The following is a 17,704-nucleotide window of genomic DNA, read 5'->3' as shown; positions in this document are numbered from 1 at the left end:
TCATTATTCGATAAGCTTAAAAAAAATTTATTCTTAACCATTTAGATACAAGTATATTTTTAATAAGTTAAGCAATCAAACTGCAGTAAAAAATCAATTCGAATGAAGCTTTTATTCCGTTTTTGTCATTTGTTATTTAATACGAATCCTGTATGCTTTATTTATGTAGAATAGTGTATCCTATATGTAGAAAAATGTATCCTGCATGCAGAAAAGTTATCTGTAATAAATGCCTTTAATTCAAATTTTATAATATCTTTAAATATTAAGTTCGAATCTACGCACTTTAGCAACAAATTAATTTTTAAGAGAGAATAGAAAATTTATGTACTGAACATCAATTATTGAGCTGAATATTGACCTCACTCAGTGCAAAGATTAATAAATTTCTCAAAAACGTATTGTCTCCTAACAAAATGCTAACTCCATCCGACAAATAACTTTATTACAAACCATTCATTTTCTATGATTAATCTCGTTAATTAAATGAAAGATTTAAATAATGTTTCTGCATTTTCCACATTAAAAAAATTTCTTGTATACTTTTCTTGTATACAACGTTTTTAATAAAAATGTTACTATACCTTGACAATAACTATTCATTAACGATAACTATACATTGAAGAAATATGGAACATCCTTCTTTAATAGGGGAAAGATTTTCAATAATTTATTTATTTGGTCGCAGTAAATGTTTACTACATCGCTTTCAAAACACTTACCAAATTTGATCAAACGTGAATGAAAAACTTACAAACTTTCTCAAGAATTTAAGAGAATTAACAAATTTCTGTAATGTTTCAAGAAAAAAAACACAATTTTTAATTTTTCAAAAGATCAATTTTTTTCTTTTAGATTAATTTATATATTATTCTGTTAAAAAGTATTTCCTTCATCAATTTTTATTAAATCTTTGAACAATATTCTTTGATTTTTGAACATCTGTTTTGTTTGTTTAATCTAATAAATTGTATTATTTATCGAACTTATTGAAAGTTATTAGTGGTTAACGCTAGTGCTGATAGTCTCATAGTGCCTTGTAAATGCAAAATCTATCGTGCATTTGACATATTTTCATTTGACTCATTCCAGTATTTATTTTTGCATGATTTGATACGTTTTATGGGTTTGCTATATTTTCAATGAATCTAAGAGAAACCAAATAAAGGAAGACATTTTTTTTTACTTTTAATTTGGTTTTCTCTTGGTCACAAATATTAAGAGAATCACTTTCAACTTATTTTTAATTAATTTATTTTTTGCTTCATGATTTCATTTTTGATGCATTGTTTCAGTTACACTCATTGTAATTACCTCATTTTTTCTCTCTCGTATTATAAACGAAAATTACTGAACTGAAATTCTAGAATTAAATAAAAATAAATTTTAAAAAAAACTTACCTTCTGTTCTGCTCAAGAATTAATTTGTAATAACATTTCCTTTTTTTTATAAAAGTAAATACAATTACTAAGAATTACCGATGAAAACTACAATACGAATTGTAATAAACAAAAGCTCAATTCGTAAATAAAAGTCATTGCTAAACTAGTTCACTTCCTTATGTTTTGCTTTGTTAGGGTAAAAAAATATCTTTTATTTAATTTTGAATATTTATACAATAGTTTCTTCATTCCGTCATGTTAAATTTAACAATTCAATTTCACTCCTTTTTTCCTTCATATAACAAAAAAAACAGCAATAAAGTAAAAACAAATTACCCTTTGTGTAAGTCATTAGTTATGATTGTAAAAGTATTTTTTGATTAAGTACACAAAATGAGCTAGAAATTGTATTTAACAGAAAAATAACAATCCTCTATCAATTCCAATTCCAAAACAAAAGTTGGAAAGAATCCATAAGAGATACTTAGTAGGTACACCGAGAAAAAAAGTTTGGTCAAAATGACTAGAATATGGTAAAATCCACTCATTTCTGAATCTATGGGAGCCCCAGAATACTTTATAATTTTTACCGATGTACTAGGTATTAATTCTTTTAAAATTAACAATAACTTATGGATTTATAATATGTGATAAAATTTAGTTAATGGATAAATTTTAATATATTTATCATGATACCTTAGAAAAAGGCATAAAAACCAGTCATTCGATTAAATTTACTTTTCAGTTTTATAATTTGAATTAAATGTCAAGTGATGAGAGCTGTAATTTAATAGAAACGGAGAAACTGCAAAACGAATGGTTGAAAAACCGTATATTTTGTTTGTTTGTTTATGTCTTATTAACTAGAATGATATTTTTTTTACCAGATATGTCCTAGTAAGGTAATTTTACCAGAATATTTTTTTCCTTGTGTAGTAAAATCAGGTGTACAGTATTCAAAATAAAATCTAGTTAATTTTTGCTCTAATGATCAGATTATTGCAAACTAACTGTCGGTCTTCATGACTTGAAAGAATATTCATAAAATATATTATATGATTTTGAGCTGAATCGGTCAAGTAGTTTCTGAAGAATAAAATTTTTAAAAAATGACGTTTCCATTTCCCAAGAGAAATGCAACCAAATCTACCCAAAGCTTTGATTTTTTTCATTTTAAGTAATATAATTTTAATTTCAACTATTTCAAATTTTTTTCATGCGTGATGAAATGAAATATGTAAAAAGTAAAAATAACACCAAGGGGGGTAAACTTTCAAACTTTCCCCTGAGAGAAAAATTGGAATCATACATTCCAGATTGCTTCATAGATAAAAAGTTACTGAGTTTTCCCATTTTTTATTTCCAAAATAATCTGTTTTATAAGTAAATATTCTTTCAATAAATTTTGTTTTTTGTTTTTGACGAATCCCATTCTTAGAAAATGTGGATATTTCGACAAGTAGAGGAAATTACAGTCACAAATTGGGTTTAAAGAACTGTGTTTAATACACCATACCTATAACCTTGATTAGGAAAAATAAAATAAAATAAAATAAAGAGGCCGGAGTACTTAGCATGTACTAGAATCATTTATGCCCTCTTCTTCCTGTACCATCCCGATATATAATGCAAAGAGTTTCATACTCAGATAAAAAAAAAAAGTAGGAGGACGAAACGTGATATCANTCTACCCAAAGCTTTGATTTTTTCATTTTAAGTCATATAATTTGAATTTTAAAAATTTCAAATTTCTTCATGAGTGATGAAAGGAAATATGCAAAATGTGAAAATAACACCAAGGGTTATTTTCACTTTCAAATTTTCCCCTGAGAGAAAAATTGGAATCATATGTTCCAGATTGCGTCGTAGATGAAAAGTTTTTGAGTTTTCCCATTTTTTATTTCAAAAATAATCTGTTTTATAAGTAATTATTCTTTCAATAAATTTTGTTTTTGACGAATCCTTTTTTTAGAAAATGTGGATATTTCGACAAATAGAAGAAATTACAGTCACAAATTGGGTTTAAAGAACTGTGTTTAATACACCATACCTATAACCTTGATTAGGAAAAAATAAATAAAATAAAATAATGAGGCCGGAGTACTTAGCATGTACTAGAATCATTTATGCCCACTTCTTCCTGTACCATGCCGATATATAATGCAAAGAGTTTCATACTCAGATAATAAAAAAAAAGTAGGAGGATGAATCGTGATATCATAATGAATAAAGAAAACTCACTCGAATCTTGTGGACTACTTTTGACGTATAATACTGTAGAAGTTAAATGTTACTTTAAAGATTGTATTATACAGTAACTTTTGCGTAACTGTTTGTTAACATGTGAAATCCTAGTATGCACTAAAATATATTTCAAGGGAGAGGACAAAAAAATTTGTCAAATATTTGAGAGTTCACGTCACGTCAAATACTGAGAAGTGACAAAAATAATGAAGGTTGAAATGAGGGTTTTATTTTGGATAGTGTATAAATTTTATAAACTTGTTAACGCATGAACTCCCAGAGAAACCCTCTGAGATCCCACTGAGAATGTTTAGGAGGAACAAAAATGTTTCGTCTAATATTCGAGAGTTAGCATTACGTCGAATAATGAAAAAAGGTCAAAGTAACAATAATGAAATAGCTGCTCGTAGATTGCTAAATCGTAGAAATGAGGGTTTCATTTTGGATAATGCATTATATAAATTTTATGAAACTGGTGAACGCATGAACTCCCAGAATGCACTGAAAATTTTTACGAGGGAGAAAAAAATTTCGTCAAATATTCGCGAGTCCACATCGCGTCAAATAATGAAAAATGACGAAAATAATTATACAAATAACGAAATACTGCTTAAGGATTGTTTAATCATTGCTAAATCATTTAAATGAGGATTTCATTTTGGAGAGTGGATTATATAATTTTTATAAAACCTGAGATGTTTAGATCTTCAGTTGAGTAATAATATGTAAAATACAACTTTTATAGAAGTGATGGAATGTTGTTGTGACAGCTATTGAAAAATTCAATTTTTATTCTGCTTTTCGTTCGCAGAATCAGCAGTTTTATTATTTTGGATTTTGAAAAAAAGCAGTACTCAAAATGAAAAACGACACCTACTATTGTATAAAAGGGAGAAAGTTTAGGAGAAATAAAAATACTTTTTATTGTTTGTTTTTATTTCTTTCCCTTTTTCGTCTCTTTAACAGTCTCGTATAAATTGATGTCGCCGACATTTCAGAATCTATTTCTAACCATTTCATCTGCTCAGATTTGACGTTTAAAATTATAAGAAATCACTCTTCGCTTGAAATATATATTTTCTCTTTGAAATTCAAATTTCTAAAAATGTCACGCATTTCTCAGCTGTAAAAATAATGTTTGTAAAGCAAATTTAAGAAGAAAAAAAACTTTTAAAGCTTTTTAACCATTAGTTATAGAAGACTAAAAAAGTTAGTAAAACTTTATTAAAAACTAAAAATCTGATGTTAATGCTGTAATGTTGTAAGGTGGTAAAGCAAATTTATTTATAATATTATATTTGTACAGCAAAATTTAAAAAAAAAAACTTTTTAAAGCCTTTTTACCGTTAGTTATGGAAGACTAAAAAAGTTAGTAAAACTTGCTTAAAAATTAAATATCTGATGTTAATGTTGTAAAGCAAATTTATTTGTAATATATTTTTAAAAAAATCAGTTTTTTAACCATTAGTTATAGAAGACTAAAAATTTATTAAAACTTGTTGAAAAATTTAAAATCAAAAGTTAATGTTGTAACTGCTAAAAAAATTGAGCGTGAAGTGAAACCGTTATTTATTAACTTACATTTAAGCAAGTCCCGCAGTGGACGGATCATAAAGACATGGATCCCAGTTTAAACATCGGAGTAAGCTTCACTGGCTGCTGTCAGTAAGCGGATGGGTGACCACTTTAATTGTAACTGTTTTACCGTAAAGTGCTCAACCTCACGCTCAGGTCGTCATGCTACCAAGGCAGAGGAGTCATCCCCTCTGAAGAAGATCAAAATTGCTATGGCATGTCTTCGTATCATCCTCAGGGATGTTTCCCAGACCTCCACCAATAATCCATTGTGCAGTTCTAGTGCAACTTAAGTACGTGTACCAACCTACCATTTAAGCAAATCTCATTTTCCTCCTTGTCGGATAAACAAATTCATTTAGCTAATATTGCTTAAATACAAGGAACCGGATTACGTTAGTAGTTATGGCACTGAGCTCTCATTGGAAAGAACCGAGATTCGATTCCCGGTGGTGGCTTGAAGTCAACCCAGTTTCATATTGGTGGGTACCAGCTCGTCTGATAAACTCGTCCATGCGCAATGTTGGCCGAATTGCCATTATCATGCCATCGATCTAAAAATAGGGAATCCTTGACATCTATAACATCCCTTGCCTACCATAGGCTGTTGTAGAAATGGTATACTCTACATGTTACAGTCCATTTTTGTATTCACGCATTCCGAATTGTGTCCAGATTTAAAATCACTCCAACGATGTTTCAAAAAAGTACTTCTATCTGATAAAAAAAATTGTGGATGCCACTTCCAACTTTTCCAACTTACTAAATAATATGAAAGTGTGAAAGAATGTAAAAATATAGATAATTATAAAATTAAAAATAAGCTTTTTATGCAAATAGCCCATTTCTTTTTCATACAGGTTTCGGCAGAGGAGATTTACAATTGTAACTAAATAATAAAACAAACATAAGTTTTATATGCTGGGTTTAAAATATTCGTTTGATTCAAAATATTTAAGATGGTAATAAAAGTCAATATGTTTCAAGCTCTAAAAAATAGGCGCCCTTTCTCAAGACTCGCAAAACGTAAATAATTAAACAAAAGAAAGGTGAAGCAGAAAACGTAAAGTTACCAGCGAAAAAGGGAAAATAAAGATGGGAAGCAAAACTATAGAAACCGCAGATAAGAAAAAACACGAAAAAACAAAAATAGGAAAACCGCAGATAAGAAAAAACACGAAAAAACAAAAATAGGAAAACCGTAGAGTCAGAACTATGCACTGCGGAGAGATGGTGAGGAACTTATATCGTTGCGAAGAATCGGCATTCATACAAATGAAAGGTGCCGGCCAGGTGGCCGAGCGGTTAGCGTGCCTGACTGCGAAGCCATAGACTGCGGGTTCGAATCCCGCTCTGGGCATGGATGTTTCTCTCTCTCTCTTTGTGCTGTCCTCTGTTGTGTGTGTGTATGATGTGTGAATGTGGCCCACCCTATAAACGGGTTTGTGGCAGTGTGACGTGGGCAACGTTGCTCGCCTCCGTGACTTTGGTTCACAGGTGCCCACTGGGTAACGCGAAATGAGCAGCAATTTTGGCATAGTATAGGCAAAGATACAAAATTCAGTGCCTGCCATTGGAAAAAAAAAAACAAATGAAACCTTTTAAGTTTTCTGTTTCATGTCACTTTTGTTTCCTTTTCCTTTTGTTTTTGTTTCGTGAGTTTTGAGAATGGGCACTTATTTTTGAGCACATGAAATATGCCAACTCTTTCCCTATCTTCGATATTTTTAAGAAAATAAAAATTCTAAATCGTCGTGTATTTTTTTTTTCTATTTTAGTTTAATGAAATTATTTATTTTAAAACTTTTATTGTTAATAAACATTTTTAAGGATATAGTCAGTTGGGTTCTGCATAAAAGAAAAATGATTGGCTTATAACATTTTAGCAATAATAATTCTTAAACAGTTAGCACTTAGTCATTAAGGCTTTTGCATTTAAGATTCCTATAACAAAGAATTGAAAACAAAATCGAGCATGTAAACAAGAACGGACCAAAGCTAAAAATAATGACCCCAAGGTCAGACATCTCAAACCACTGGTTGCCTCCATGAACTGATACCTCCTAGAATTGAGAAGGCTTTCGCACGGGTTATCATAAACAATAAATCCAATCCTTCAGTAATACAAACCTAGTGTCATATTTCTTATTTCGTAGTAGTCTGAAAGTTGTGACACTTTTCGTATTTTCCCCACTGCGCAGTGTCGCAATCCGAAGGTTGTGATATCTTTCTTATTTCCTCATCGCCGTGAAGTTTATGCAACGCGGTTAGTACTATTACATTAGTAGTTTCTTCGGACTACTAATGTAATCCGTGCGAAGGCCTTCTTTCTGCCAGAAGGCTTTACCTGATCTCGCGGACGCTCTCGTACCTCATTATTTCGCTGGGTTAAAATTGTGCTGCTTTTCGGCCTAATGCATTCCGTATTATATAGGCTGGGATTTCGGGAAAACTGACATCATTTCTAAGATTCACTACAGCATTTTTTTTTTTCCATTTTTTATTCATTTTTTAACAAGTCTTCACATGTTACTATCAAAACTCCGCCGTATTCCCTATTGAGTCAAACGTATTGAATTTTTCTAATGTGCGATTTAAAAAATCAAGCCAAATTAGCACAAACAGAAACACAAAAATTGATAAAGCTAATACCTCGGTAATATTCTTTTTTTCTGACAAACTACTCATCCATAAAAATTTGAATTATCTTCTGTCAATTTACTGTAATAAATACTGAGTATTGATTACTATGCTTCCTTGCGGTAAAAGGTTACCTTATATATATACCAACAAAAGCGCTATATTCATGAGAAAAAGCAATAAAAAATACTTTAATTAAACAATTAAGAATACATTCGAAACGGTTTAAATTATTTTAACGCATAATTTTTAAAAATTTGAATAATGATATTTTAACAACATAAAAAATATAAAATATGAAACAAATACAATTCTAAACTTAAAATTTGATGAATAGTTTAGTTTAAGAAAAAAAAAGACACTCGATCAAATTAAACAAATGACAAATACCCATTCAACATTTAGTACGAAAATGAAATATTCTTTTGGCATTTTAACAATTATTCCAGTTCAAACAATTCTCTTTTCTCTTTAAGCGTTAAATTCTCTAAGCATACGCAATTAATCAAACAGAAACTTCATTTCAATAGTACGCTTTTACATTGAAATGCAGTAAAAATGTTATATATTTAGAATTTGATGGATGATTTTATTAAACAGAGTTATACAAACAATTCATTTGTTTCTACAGACATATTTTAGTTCACTTCATTAATAATAATTGTTATTTTAATAAAATCAACCTCAATATAGCTGAGTAAAATTTTTCCTTTCAGAATATTAACGTTATTATTTCTTTTTCTGTTTAACTTGGTTTATTTAAACTTAATATGATCAACCGTTCTCTTTTCTAGTAAAAGAAACAAATGCTGATTATTCTAGAAATTTCTACCTCGAGATAATAGAACTTAATTATATTTTCTGAAAAATTAAACTCATAACTAATTAACAGTATTTGAATAACTAAAATAAAATATTCTTCAAAAATAAATAAAAGTATTCACGTATAAAATGTATACAATCCATTAGACGCAATTTTTCTACTTCGTCGATAACACGACAGTACTTTGTGAGCCAAGGCCCTCTTCAGAATATTTTTCCATTATGCTTCCATTCTGGGCAAAGTGTACCAATTTTTCCCTGTTAGTGTTCTTATATCCTCATGAATGCTATAAATTCACCTTAGTCTGAGCCTACCTCTGCTTGGGTTTCCAATTGGTTTAAAATTACTGAACACTCACAGAAAAATCTGTTCCACGCCAAACTCAAAGTCAAAATTTTTGGAATTGTGTAATGATTGCATAACAAAGGATAAGATTAACTATAATTTCACAACAATTAACATCATGTATTATTAAATTTTATGATTTTAAAAATTTTTAACTTCAAAATTTCTGACAGTATAGCAGTAGATTTTTATTATTATTTTTTTTTTTTAAATGGCGTGTGACTTAGAAAAACAAATCTAGAGCTTTATCACTCATATAATGAACCTGACATTATTTACTATATTAAATGACAAATAATAAAATGAGCAGGCCACGTTATCAGAATTGAAGAAGACCATACCGAAAAAAAGAGTTTTCAATGCCAATTTCGTGTGCCAGACCAGTTGGCACACGAAAAAGAGGCAGGCTGAATTTGAGATGGAGAGATGGTCTAGAAAAAGACGTTTCTGTCCTAAAATCTAAAAACTGGAAAACAATAGCAGGAAAAAGGTTAGCCTAGGAAAAACTTTTTGGGAAGGCCAAGGCACACCCTAGGCTGTCAAGGAATTGATGATGATGATGTAACAGTAGTTACAAAAAAATTTTTAGTCAACTTTTAAAACTATTTGCATATTATAGTGATAATTTTTTGAGCTAATTTGTTTTATTCTTATCAATGACCGAATCTGAATTAAAGTAATTTATTCTTAATTAGTTACAAGAATAAAACACAGTAGGGAATTTTTTAATAATTCACTAAAATAAATTTAAAATAATCTAATTTGCTCTTTACTGTTTTCTGCTCTCGGAGCGAAAGGTTCGAGTCTTCAGAGGCTTGTGAGACACTTATAAAAATTTGAAATATGCTACAAATTTCAAGATTCTTTAACAGATGGTATTGTTAACAGACAAAACTATAAGACAGTATTTTCGAAATAACCACGCTTTTCAGTGACAACGGCTGGAAAAAAAATTAACTGACACCACACCAAGGCAAACTTTTCAGTTGGAATAGTCTAGCATGCAGCAAAAAACAATGCTTCATTACTTTCTTTGTGACAAAAGCGTACTCTGTTGACAAAATGTGTAACTAATGTTATAATGTGAAGAGAAGAAAATCTATGTTCTTTTAATTAGATTGTAGCAAACCGTAAATTTTAGGTTATGAAATCGTTGATCCCTTTTGGAGACACACTCATAAAACTAAACAAAGAATTTACACAAAACAAAGAAATTATAATTTTAAATTTAAATTACACTTGAAGTTGAGAAAAATTAATATTTTTATTAAACTTATTCTGATTTTATTTAACGCTAAAACTTCTTTTGATACTTTAAAAACCTTCGAAAATTATAGCTTTTTTTCTGAAGCAACTTAAACTTTCTTTTCCAAAGGCTTTTATGATATTAATATGTAAGAATGTTTTTTTTCAAAATTAATATTTTCAACTGCCAAGCAATTTAGTTTCAGTTTTATTGTAGACATAGCCTTTACATTTGATGAATATTTAAATTATAATAAGTTTTTTCATTTTTCATGGAGGATTAATTTTAGATTAGGTTGATTAAACATGGGTTAAGGAATATTTATTAGCACAAATAAATCATTTCATTCTAATAATTAAACTAAAATTGGATTGTATTTAAAGTTTTAAAATTATGTAGAAAATAAATATAATTTTTCAAACGTCTCTTTGAATTTATTTTAATCACAACCAAAGTCAAAATTCTTGATGGTCTTCCATTGATAGACCAGCATATTCTTGATGGTAACCATCAATAATTGCATCATATACCATTATATTTTTTGATGGTTACCAACATATATAACAATATATACTCAATGTAGGAATTTGAACTGATTTATGATGGTCCAACATAAGAATTACAACTTGTTTTGATGATTTGTTCATGTTGAGCCATCACGAATTTCCAAAGTAGTATCTCAGAAATCAAATGTTGGAACTATCATAAACAACCATCTTCCCAATGAAGGAATTTGGACTGAACTATGATGGTCCAACATAAGAATTGCAACTTATTTTGATGGTTTGTTCATGTTGAGCCATCACGAATTATTAATTCTCGTAAACGTAATTAAAACACAACTTCAGTATATTTTGAAAAAGAACAACATCTACCTTTATTTACAAACGACTACTAACTAAAGTGTTGCCATGCAGAGACAACTGAGTTCTTTTACTTAATCTCGTTGCTAGGTAATTACAGGCGTGCAACATCCTCCCCGCCCAGGTCGACCTCCAGGGGGATGACCAGCTGCACGGGTCGGGAAATTGTCCCTCCATTTACAAGCAGTATGCATGTACGGGCTTTGTTGTCACGGCCTAAGATTACTGACTCGACGCGTGCTTTCCTCCAGGTGTGCCGAGGTCTGACGTCCTCCTGCAACAAGACCACATCTCCGACCCGGATTACAGTACCTTTAGATGGGTTCTTCACATGGTGAAATGTTCTCAAGTCCATCAAATACTCCTTCTGCCATCTTTTCCGAAAGGAGTCCATTAAATGTTGACGACTTCTCCATATGCGTGTTAAATCAGAGTCCAAACTCGATGGGCCAGAAGGGATAGTTGTGAGTCGTTTCCCTATCAGAAAGTGAGAGGGTGTCAGTTCTTCATCCGGATCGTCTGTAATACCATATTCATGAACAAATTGGTCTGCTGTTCACGGCGGCTTCGATATCGCATAGAACCGTGACCAGACTGGTAGTGTCTAAGCAAGCTTTACCAAGGGTCTTCCGCAGACACTGTTTGATAGTACCAATCATTCTCTCCCAAAACCCTCCCCACCAAGCCGCACGTGGGGCGATGAATTTCCATGTCATGTTGTGATGAGCATAAAACTGGTGTACCTTGGAAGAGGATATGATGTTCCACAAGGACCTCAACTCCTTGTCTGCAGCGCCGAATGTTGTGGCGTTATCTGTGTACACAGTATGAGGAAGGGAACGTCGAGATACGAACCGTTGTAGCGCAAGTAAGAAAACATCAGTGCTTAAATTAGACACTACTTCCAAGTGGATGGCTCGAGTTACAGCACACGTAAATATGACTATGTAGGCCTTTGTAACCAATTTTTCGTTTTTAACATAGAGGGGTCCGGCAAAGTCAATTCCAGTTGTTTCAAATGGGGTCGACTTTTGAATTCTTTCAGCGGGTAATGGAGCTTCTATCTGTTCACCACGCTTTTGCTTCAGTATCTTNTTATGATGGTCCAACATAAGAATTGCAGCTTGTTTTGATGGTTTGTTCATGTTGAGCCATCACGAATTTCCAAAGTAGTATCACAGAAATCAAATGTTGGAACTATCATAAACAACCATCATCCCAATGAAGGAATTTAGACTGAATTATGATCCTCCCACATAATAAAGCCGAAATTGTTTTAATGGTACATTCTGAAAACCAACAAGAAGTCCCATTAAACCATCATGGAAATGTATAGATGGAACCATCATGAACCATCACGGATCATCATGTATTGTTGGTCCATGACAGTCAAACTTCTCTTGATGGTTAACTATCATTGAGTTGGAGTAGCATTTTATACCATGAAATGTTGTTTGTTGGCACATCAAAAACCATGAACATGTAATGAAAAATGTTGGATGGTGGTCACCATCGAATGATGTTGGACCATCATGAATTACACTGAAGCCAACATAAACCGTCAAAATGTTTGGATGGAACCATCTAGAATTTTGACTTGAGAAAAGTTGTTGTTGTTTGTATTTTGCAAGTTGTTTTTTGCTAGTTACAAGTTGTTTCAAACATTTTTAATCAATTTTGTTTATTCAACTGTAAGCGTAATGAGGCTCACTTTTTCAATTTTTAAAATGTGTGATCTTCCACATTATTATTATATTTTTGGAATCGTGAATGTTTCGGCACTTTAACTCTTTGATACAGCATTTTTATTAAACTTATTTTTCCCACTTTTCTCCTTAATTTGTATTAATTTCAGTCAAAATAAGTGACAAATATTATATTTAGCAAATTTAATAATTAATGATTATGAAATACAGCAGTGTTCAGTGTTCTCCTTTTGCATTAACACGACTCTCTTCCAAACGAGAATTTTTTAAATTTCCGCTCATTTTCAGTTACTTAAATCTAGGAGAAACAATAATTAATAATTGAATATTCATTAATTTGCAAAATCAATCATTGCTGAATTTTCAGATACAAATAGAGAAACATCTTTTTTTTTCTTTTTTTTCATTTTCAGATTTAATATTTTAGTATAAATATAATTCCGATAATCTAACAGATTTTTAGCAACTATTAAACTGTTTTTTGTAAATAAAAAAGTACCAAAATATATATTTTACTTGTAATTAGATTATACTAAAAAAATATGTTAAAGGGACATATTATTAAAAATAGGGTTTCTAATACTTTTTTCATACTAACTGCATCTTGCCAGAAAATGATGAAATACCACAAACCTCAGCAGCCCTAACGAGAAGCATAAGTTAAATAATTTTTAAAAGCCTATTTCTGGCGGATCAATTATGAATAAAGTTTCTACATCCGAAGATCAACTACAGAAACAATGAATAACGGTAAATTACATTTCGAATCAACGTATTTACCGTTAATTCAGAGAAATGAGAAACCATCTCAACGTAATACGATTATAAGATTGGTAGATATATGGAGCCTTACATAATGGTACTGAAAGCTTCTCTGATTTAACGGGTTTAAATCGAATCAGAAAGGCAACGTTACGTTTGGAAGACAACTAAAGTATTTTATTTAACAGGCAAGTATGTCTTTCCCATTAAAAATTTCGCTTACTCTTTGGCTTTTATAAATTAAATCGTAATTCCATGAGTTTCCAAATAAATATACGAGAATTTAGTATGTATATATAATAATTAATTTTTAAAAATATTACAAATAAATCAAAAATTATTAAAAAAAATACAGACTGAATTTCTGACTTCTTTCAAAAATAAATTTAAAATCAGATTAGAGTTTGCATTTTATTTTTTTAACATTTCACTCGTAAAAAAAAATATTATGAATTATATAGTTTGGACTAATATGGTTTATTGAAAATCAGTATCAAATCAGTAAACTTTAAAACTTATTCACTAAAGCTGTACTGAAATTAAAATTTTTTTCAAACTAATATAAGCTAATAAAAATGAATTGATATTTTTAAATGAGTCAAATTATTTGGCATATTTTCAGCAGTCTAGTGCTTTAAAATTGAAATAAAGACAAAAACTAATGGTTTCAAAACTAATGTCACTGATCATCTGCATAAACATTTTACCTCTCGTTGAAATTATAAAATTAAAAACAATAAGAAAGAAAAATGGTTCTCGAAAGAGAATTTTTGAGTTTAGTAAGAATATTAACTTTAACTGTCCAACTCCTTGTTTGAGATATTTTCTATAAATAAATACTAACTACATTAAGAAACTGAATCTTATGTTTTAGAAATGACATTTTTTTATTAATTTAAAACAATTTTCACAATCAAAACCATTTTAACTCATGTAAATGATTAAAATACTACTTTGTTCAGAAAGGGTCTTAATACTAAAATTGCTTTTATTTTCTTTTTATGAGCTTGGGATTAAAATGAGCAAACGAAGGTTTTGCTTTTACTTTGTAATTGAGATGCATTTCTTTGAAAAATATCCATTAAATAACTTGTGACGTGTAATTTTTTCAAGTTTCTTGGTTTATAAAAAAAACGTTGANCCCATCACTTTCACGTAACCTTCAATTTTGCACGTGTTTCTTCCGGCTGGGTTTTCTAGATCTTTCTAGAATTTTCGGGAGTTCACGCCTTTTTTTGGGGGGACCTTTCCCCTTTGGCATTTTTTTTTTGGTATGTGGGAGTACAATTTTGCACTGATTGGTGGTGACCTAATCGTGTGGTAATTCCCCATCCAATGACAGTCGTTCTCTCTCCTGCTTTTCAACTCGCATTTTCCCGCGCTTAAGTGACGCCATTACCATTAACGTTTTTGGTACCACGAGAGACACTTCTCTCGGGGATTGCGGTGCGGCTGGTAAGCTGGCCTTCTTGGTCAGCGAGCCACGCCAAACCACCCCAAAGCTACATTTTTTTGCCATTTTTTTTTTTATTTATCATTTTCATTTTAGATCAATTTTGAGTTTGGCCAATTACTTCCCATTTTTTTATTTAACAACACCCCCCCCCCACTCAGGGTATTCGATTGTCCTCTGTAAAAAAAAATTTTAATAAACAAAAAATGTGAACGTGAATACCTTGCTTTTTTTTTCGACATTTGTCTTCTCTTTCCTCGACGTCTTCATGTTTGTTCATCGAGGTGAGTAACTCATTTTTTTTTTTTGTATTTATTTGACTAGAGGATAGTTGCAACTGATTTATTGTTGTGTATAAATTTCATAGTTGTTATTCAGTCGTCCCCTAATTTTATCTTGACCACGAGCCCTTGCTGTTGGGTTAATTCACGTGGCACTTAAGCAATTGTCCTCCCACTATTTTCGATCACTTTTGGCCTTTTCTTTACATCAATTTATGATGCTCCAAATTTATTATCAAAATTTATTATTTAATTAATCTCTCTTTTTTTTTATTGTCTTAAACTTTATCGACTGAATACCTCTATCAAATTTTACAACCCATTCCTTTGTATAATATATTTAATGGTAACATCACCTTTAACTTTTTTAAGATGTTCCTTATTGGTACACATCACAATAAATTTATAATAATAAAAATTTTCCACTGGTACACTGACCAACTCCTTGTTTGAGATATTTTCTATAAATAAATACTAACTACATTAGGAAACTGATTCTTATGTTTTAAAAATGACATTTTTTATTAATTTATAACAATTTTCACAATCAAAACCATTTTAACTCATGTAAATGATTAAAATACTACTTTGTTCAGAAATGGACTTAATACTAAAATTGCTTTTATTTTCTTTTTATGAGCTTGGGATTAAAATGAGCAAACGAAGGTTTTGCTTTTACTTTGTAATTGAGATGCATTTCTTTGAAAAATATCCATTAAATAACTTGTGACGTGTAATTTTTTCAAGTTTCTTGGTTTATAAAAAAAACGTTGAGCAAATATGTTTCTAATAAAGATTAAAGTATTTTAAAATAAGTTGAAAATTCCGATTTAATAAAACTAATAAAACAATGGAAAAGAAGTTAGATTTAGGTAACATAAGAAATTTAGCTGATGAAAAATAATACCATTTACTTTCACTTGATTAAAAATTTCCTTTTCTACAAAAATACACATATTAGAAACAATAGTCAGCATGTTTCAAGCACTCCAAAAAAGTCACCTATTTTCAAGACTTGCCAGACGTGAATGAGAAGAAAAAGTGATTTGAACTATGAAATACGAAAGTTGCCAACGAGAAATAGAAAAATAAAGGTGAGAAACAGAAATATAAAAGCCAACTCTCTCGGCTCCTGTGGTTTTTCCATTTTTATTTTGTACCTTTATTCTTCCATTTTTCGTCGAAAACGTTCCATTTTTCGTTTATTATATTTCAAATCACTTTTGTTTCTTCTCATTAACGTCTGGCAAGTCTTGAAATTGGGAGTCTATTTTTGAGCGCTTGAAACATGTCGACTGTTAATTCCAATTTTTACATACATATATATTTTTTTGGAGAGAATGACGTTTTTAATCAAATAATATGTTACCACTTCAGTTCTTCGGGATTATTTATTTGTATCATTTTTTTTAAATTTCTGACAAACTTTATATAACGATGCATTTTTTTAAAAAAAATACTATGTAAATGTAAATCAAAGTAGCTGCAAAAACACTGAATTGCAATGTTTTTCTATTATTCATCTATCCTATTACTATTTCAAATATTTAATGTTTTGTAAAATAGTATATCAATAAAGAATGTTAACTTGTAATATGACCTCTTGTAATCACCACAGAAAACGATTATTTACCCAGGCCCCGGAAACTATCAAATACAGATCAACGAGTGCAGGCCATAGATAATTGGAAAAAAAACACCAAACACCAAACCGATGGCTCACATATTCCAAGAGTTCTAACAAGCATCCGGGAATGTTGTTTTGATCAATAGAATGATAAATTTTTTAATCAATTTACGTATTTCTAATAGTCATTTGAGTCAAGTCATTGTAAAATTTGCAGAATATTTATGAAAGATATGAATTCAAAATCCTCTTTGGGCATATATAATTTTAGTAGTGCATTTCATAATGAACAAAAGTAAACCGATTGAACTGAAAAAATTGTAAAGTGGAGTATCCCTAGCTGGTAGATGTGAATCCTGCTCCTAGAGATATCTCACAAACCAAAGTGCTGACATCAGGAATCGTTCACTTGTTCACAGCATGAGAAAAATTCACACAAGTGAATTCAGAGATTGGAATAAGAACCTGTTTGGTGGAATGAAACCCGGAAAAATCTCACCAGTTGGGCTTCCCGTTTTGATCCCCGAATTTGCTTACGATTTTCATTTTTTTTCTTTTTTTTTTTGTCATTAGAATGACCCTTAAAATATTCTCAGGGGTAAATTGAACACGGGTTAGAATCCTTTTGAAATCAAACTAATCATTGGGATTTTTTTGTGGTTTTCCTCTGAATTTCGTGCAAATGGAAGTTAATTCCATCAAAAAGTCCTCCACACTGTCTAGTTTGTCCCAATGCTTGATCTAAGAGTTCCCTTG

The 17,704-nt window shown here is 30.5% G+C and overlaps 1 protein-coding gene across 1 annotated transcript; it reads right to left on the bottom strand.

Annotated features, from left to right (window-relative positions):
• Nucleotides 1–11,213: 11,213 nt before the first annotated feature.
• Nucleotides 11,214–12,264, bottom strand: LOC122269635 (uncharacterized). The gene is made up of 2 exons (XM_043043648.2): nt 11,739–12,264; nt 11,214–11,638 (listed from the first exon to the last, which is right to left on the bottom strand). The coding sequence occupies exons 1-2, from the start codon at nt 12,262–12,264 to the stop codon at nt 11,214–11,216; spliced, it is 951 nt and encodes a 316-aa protein (XP_042899582.2).
• Nucleotides 12,265–17,704: the final 5,440 nt, after the last annotated feature.

This window comes from Parasteatoda tepidariorum, chromosome 8 (assembly GCF_043381705.1).
Source record: "Parasteatoda tepidariorum isolate YZ-2023 chromosome 8, CAS_Ptep_4.0, whole genome shotgun sequence".
In the NCBI taxonomy this organism is placed as follows: Eukaryota; Metazoa; Arthropoda; class Arachnida; order Araneae; family Theridiidae; genus Parasteatoda; species Parasteatoda tepidariorum.
The sequence above is the reverse complement of the archived record's forward strand: the minus strand, read 5'-3'. Positions and strand labels throughout refer to the sequence as shown.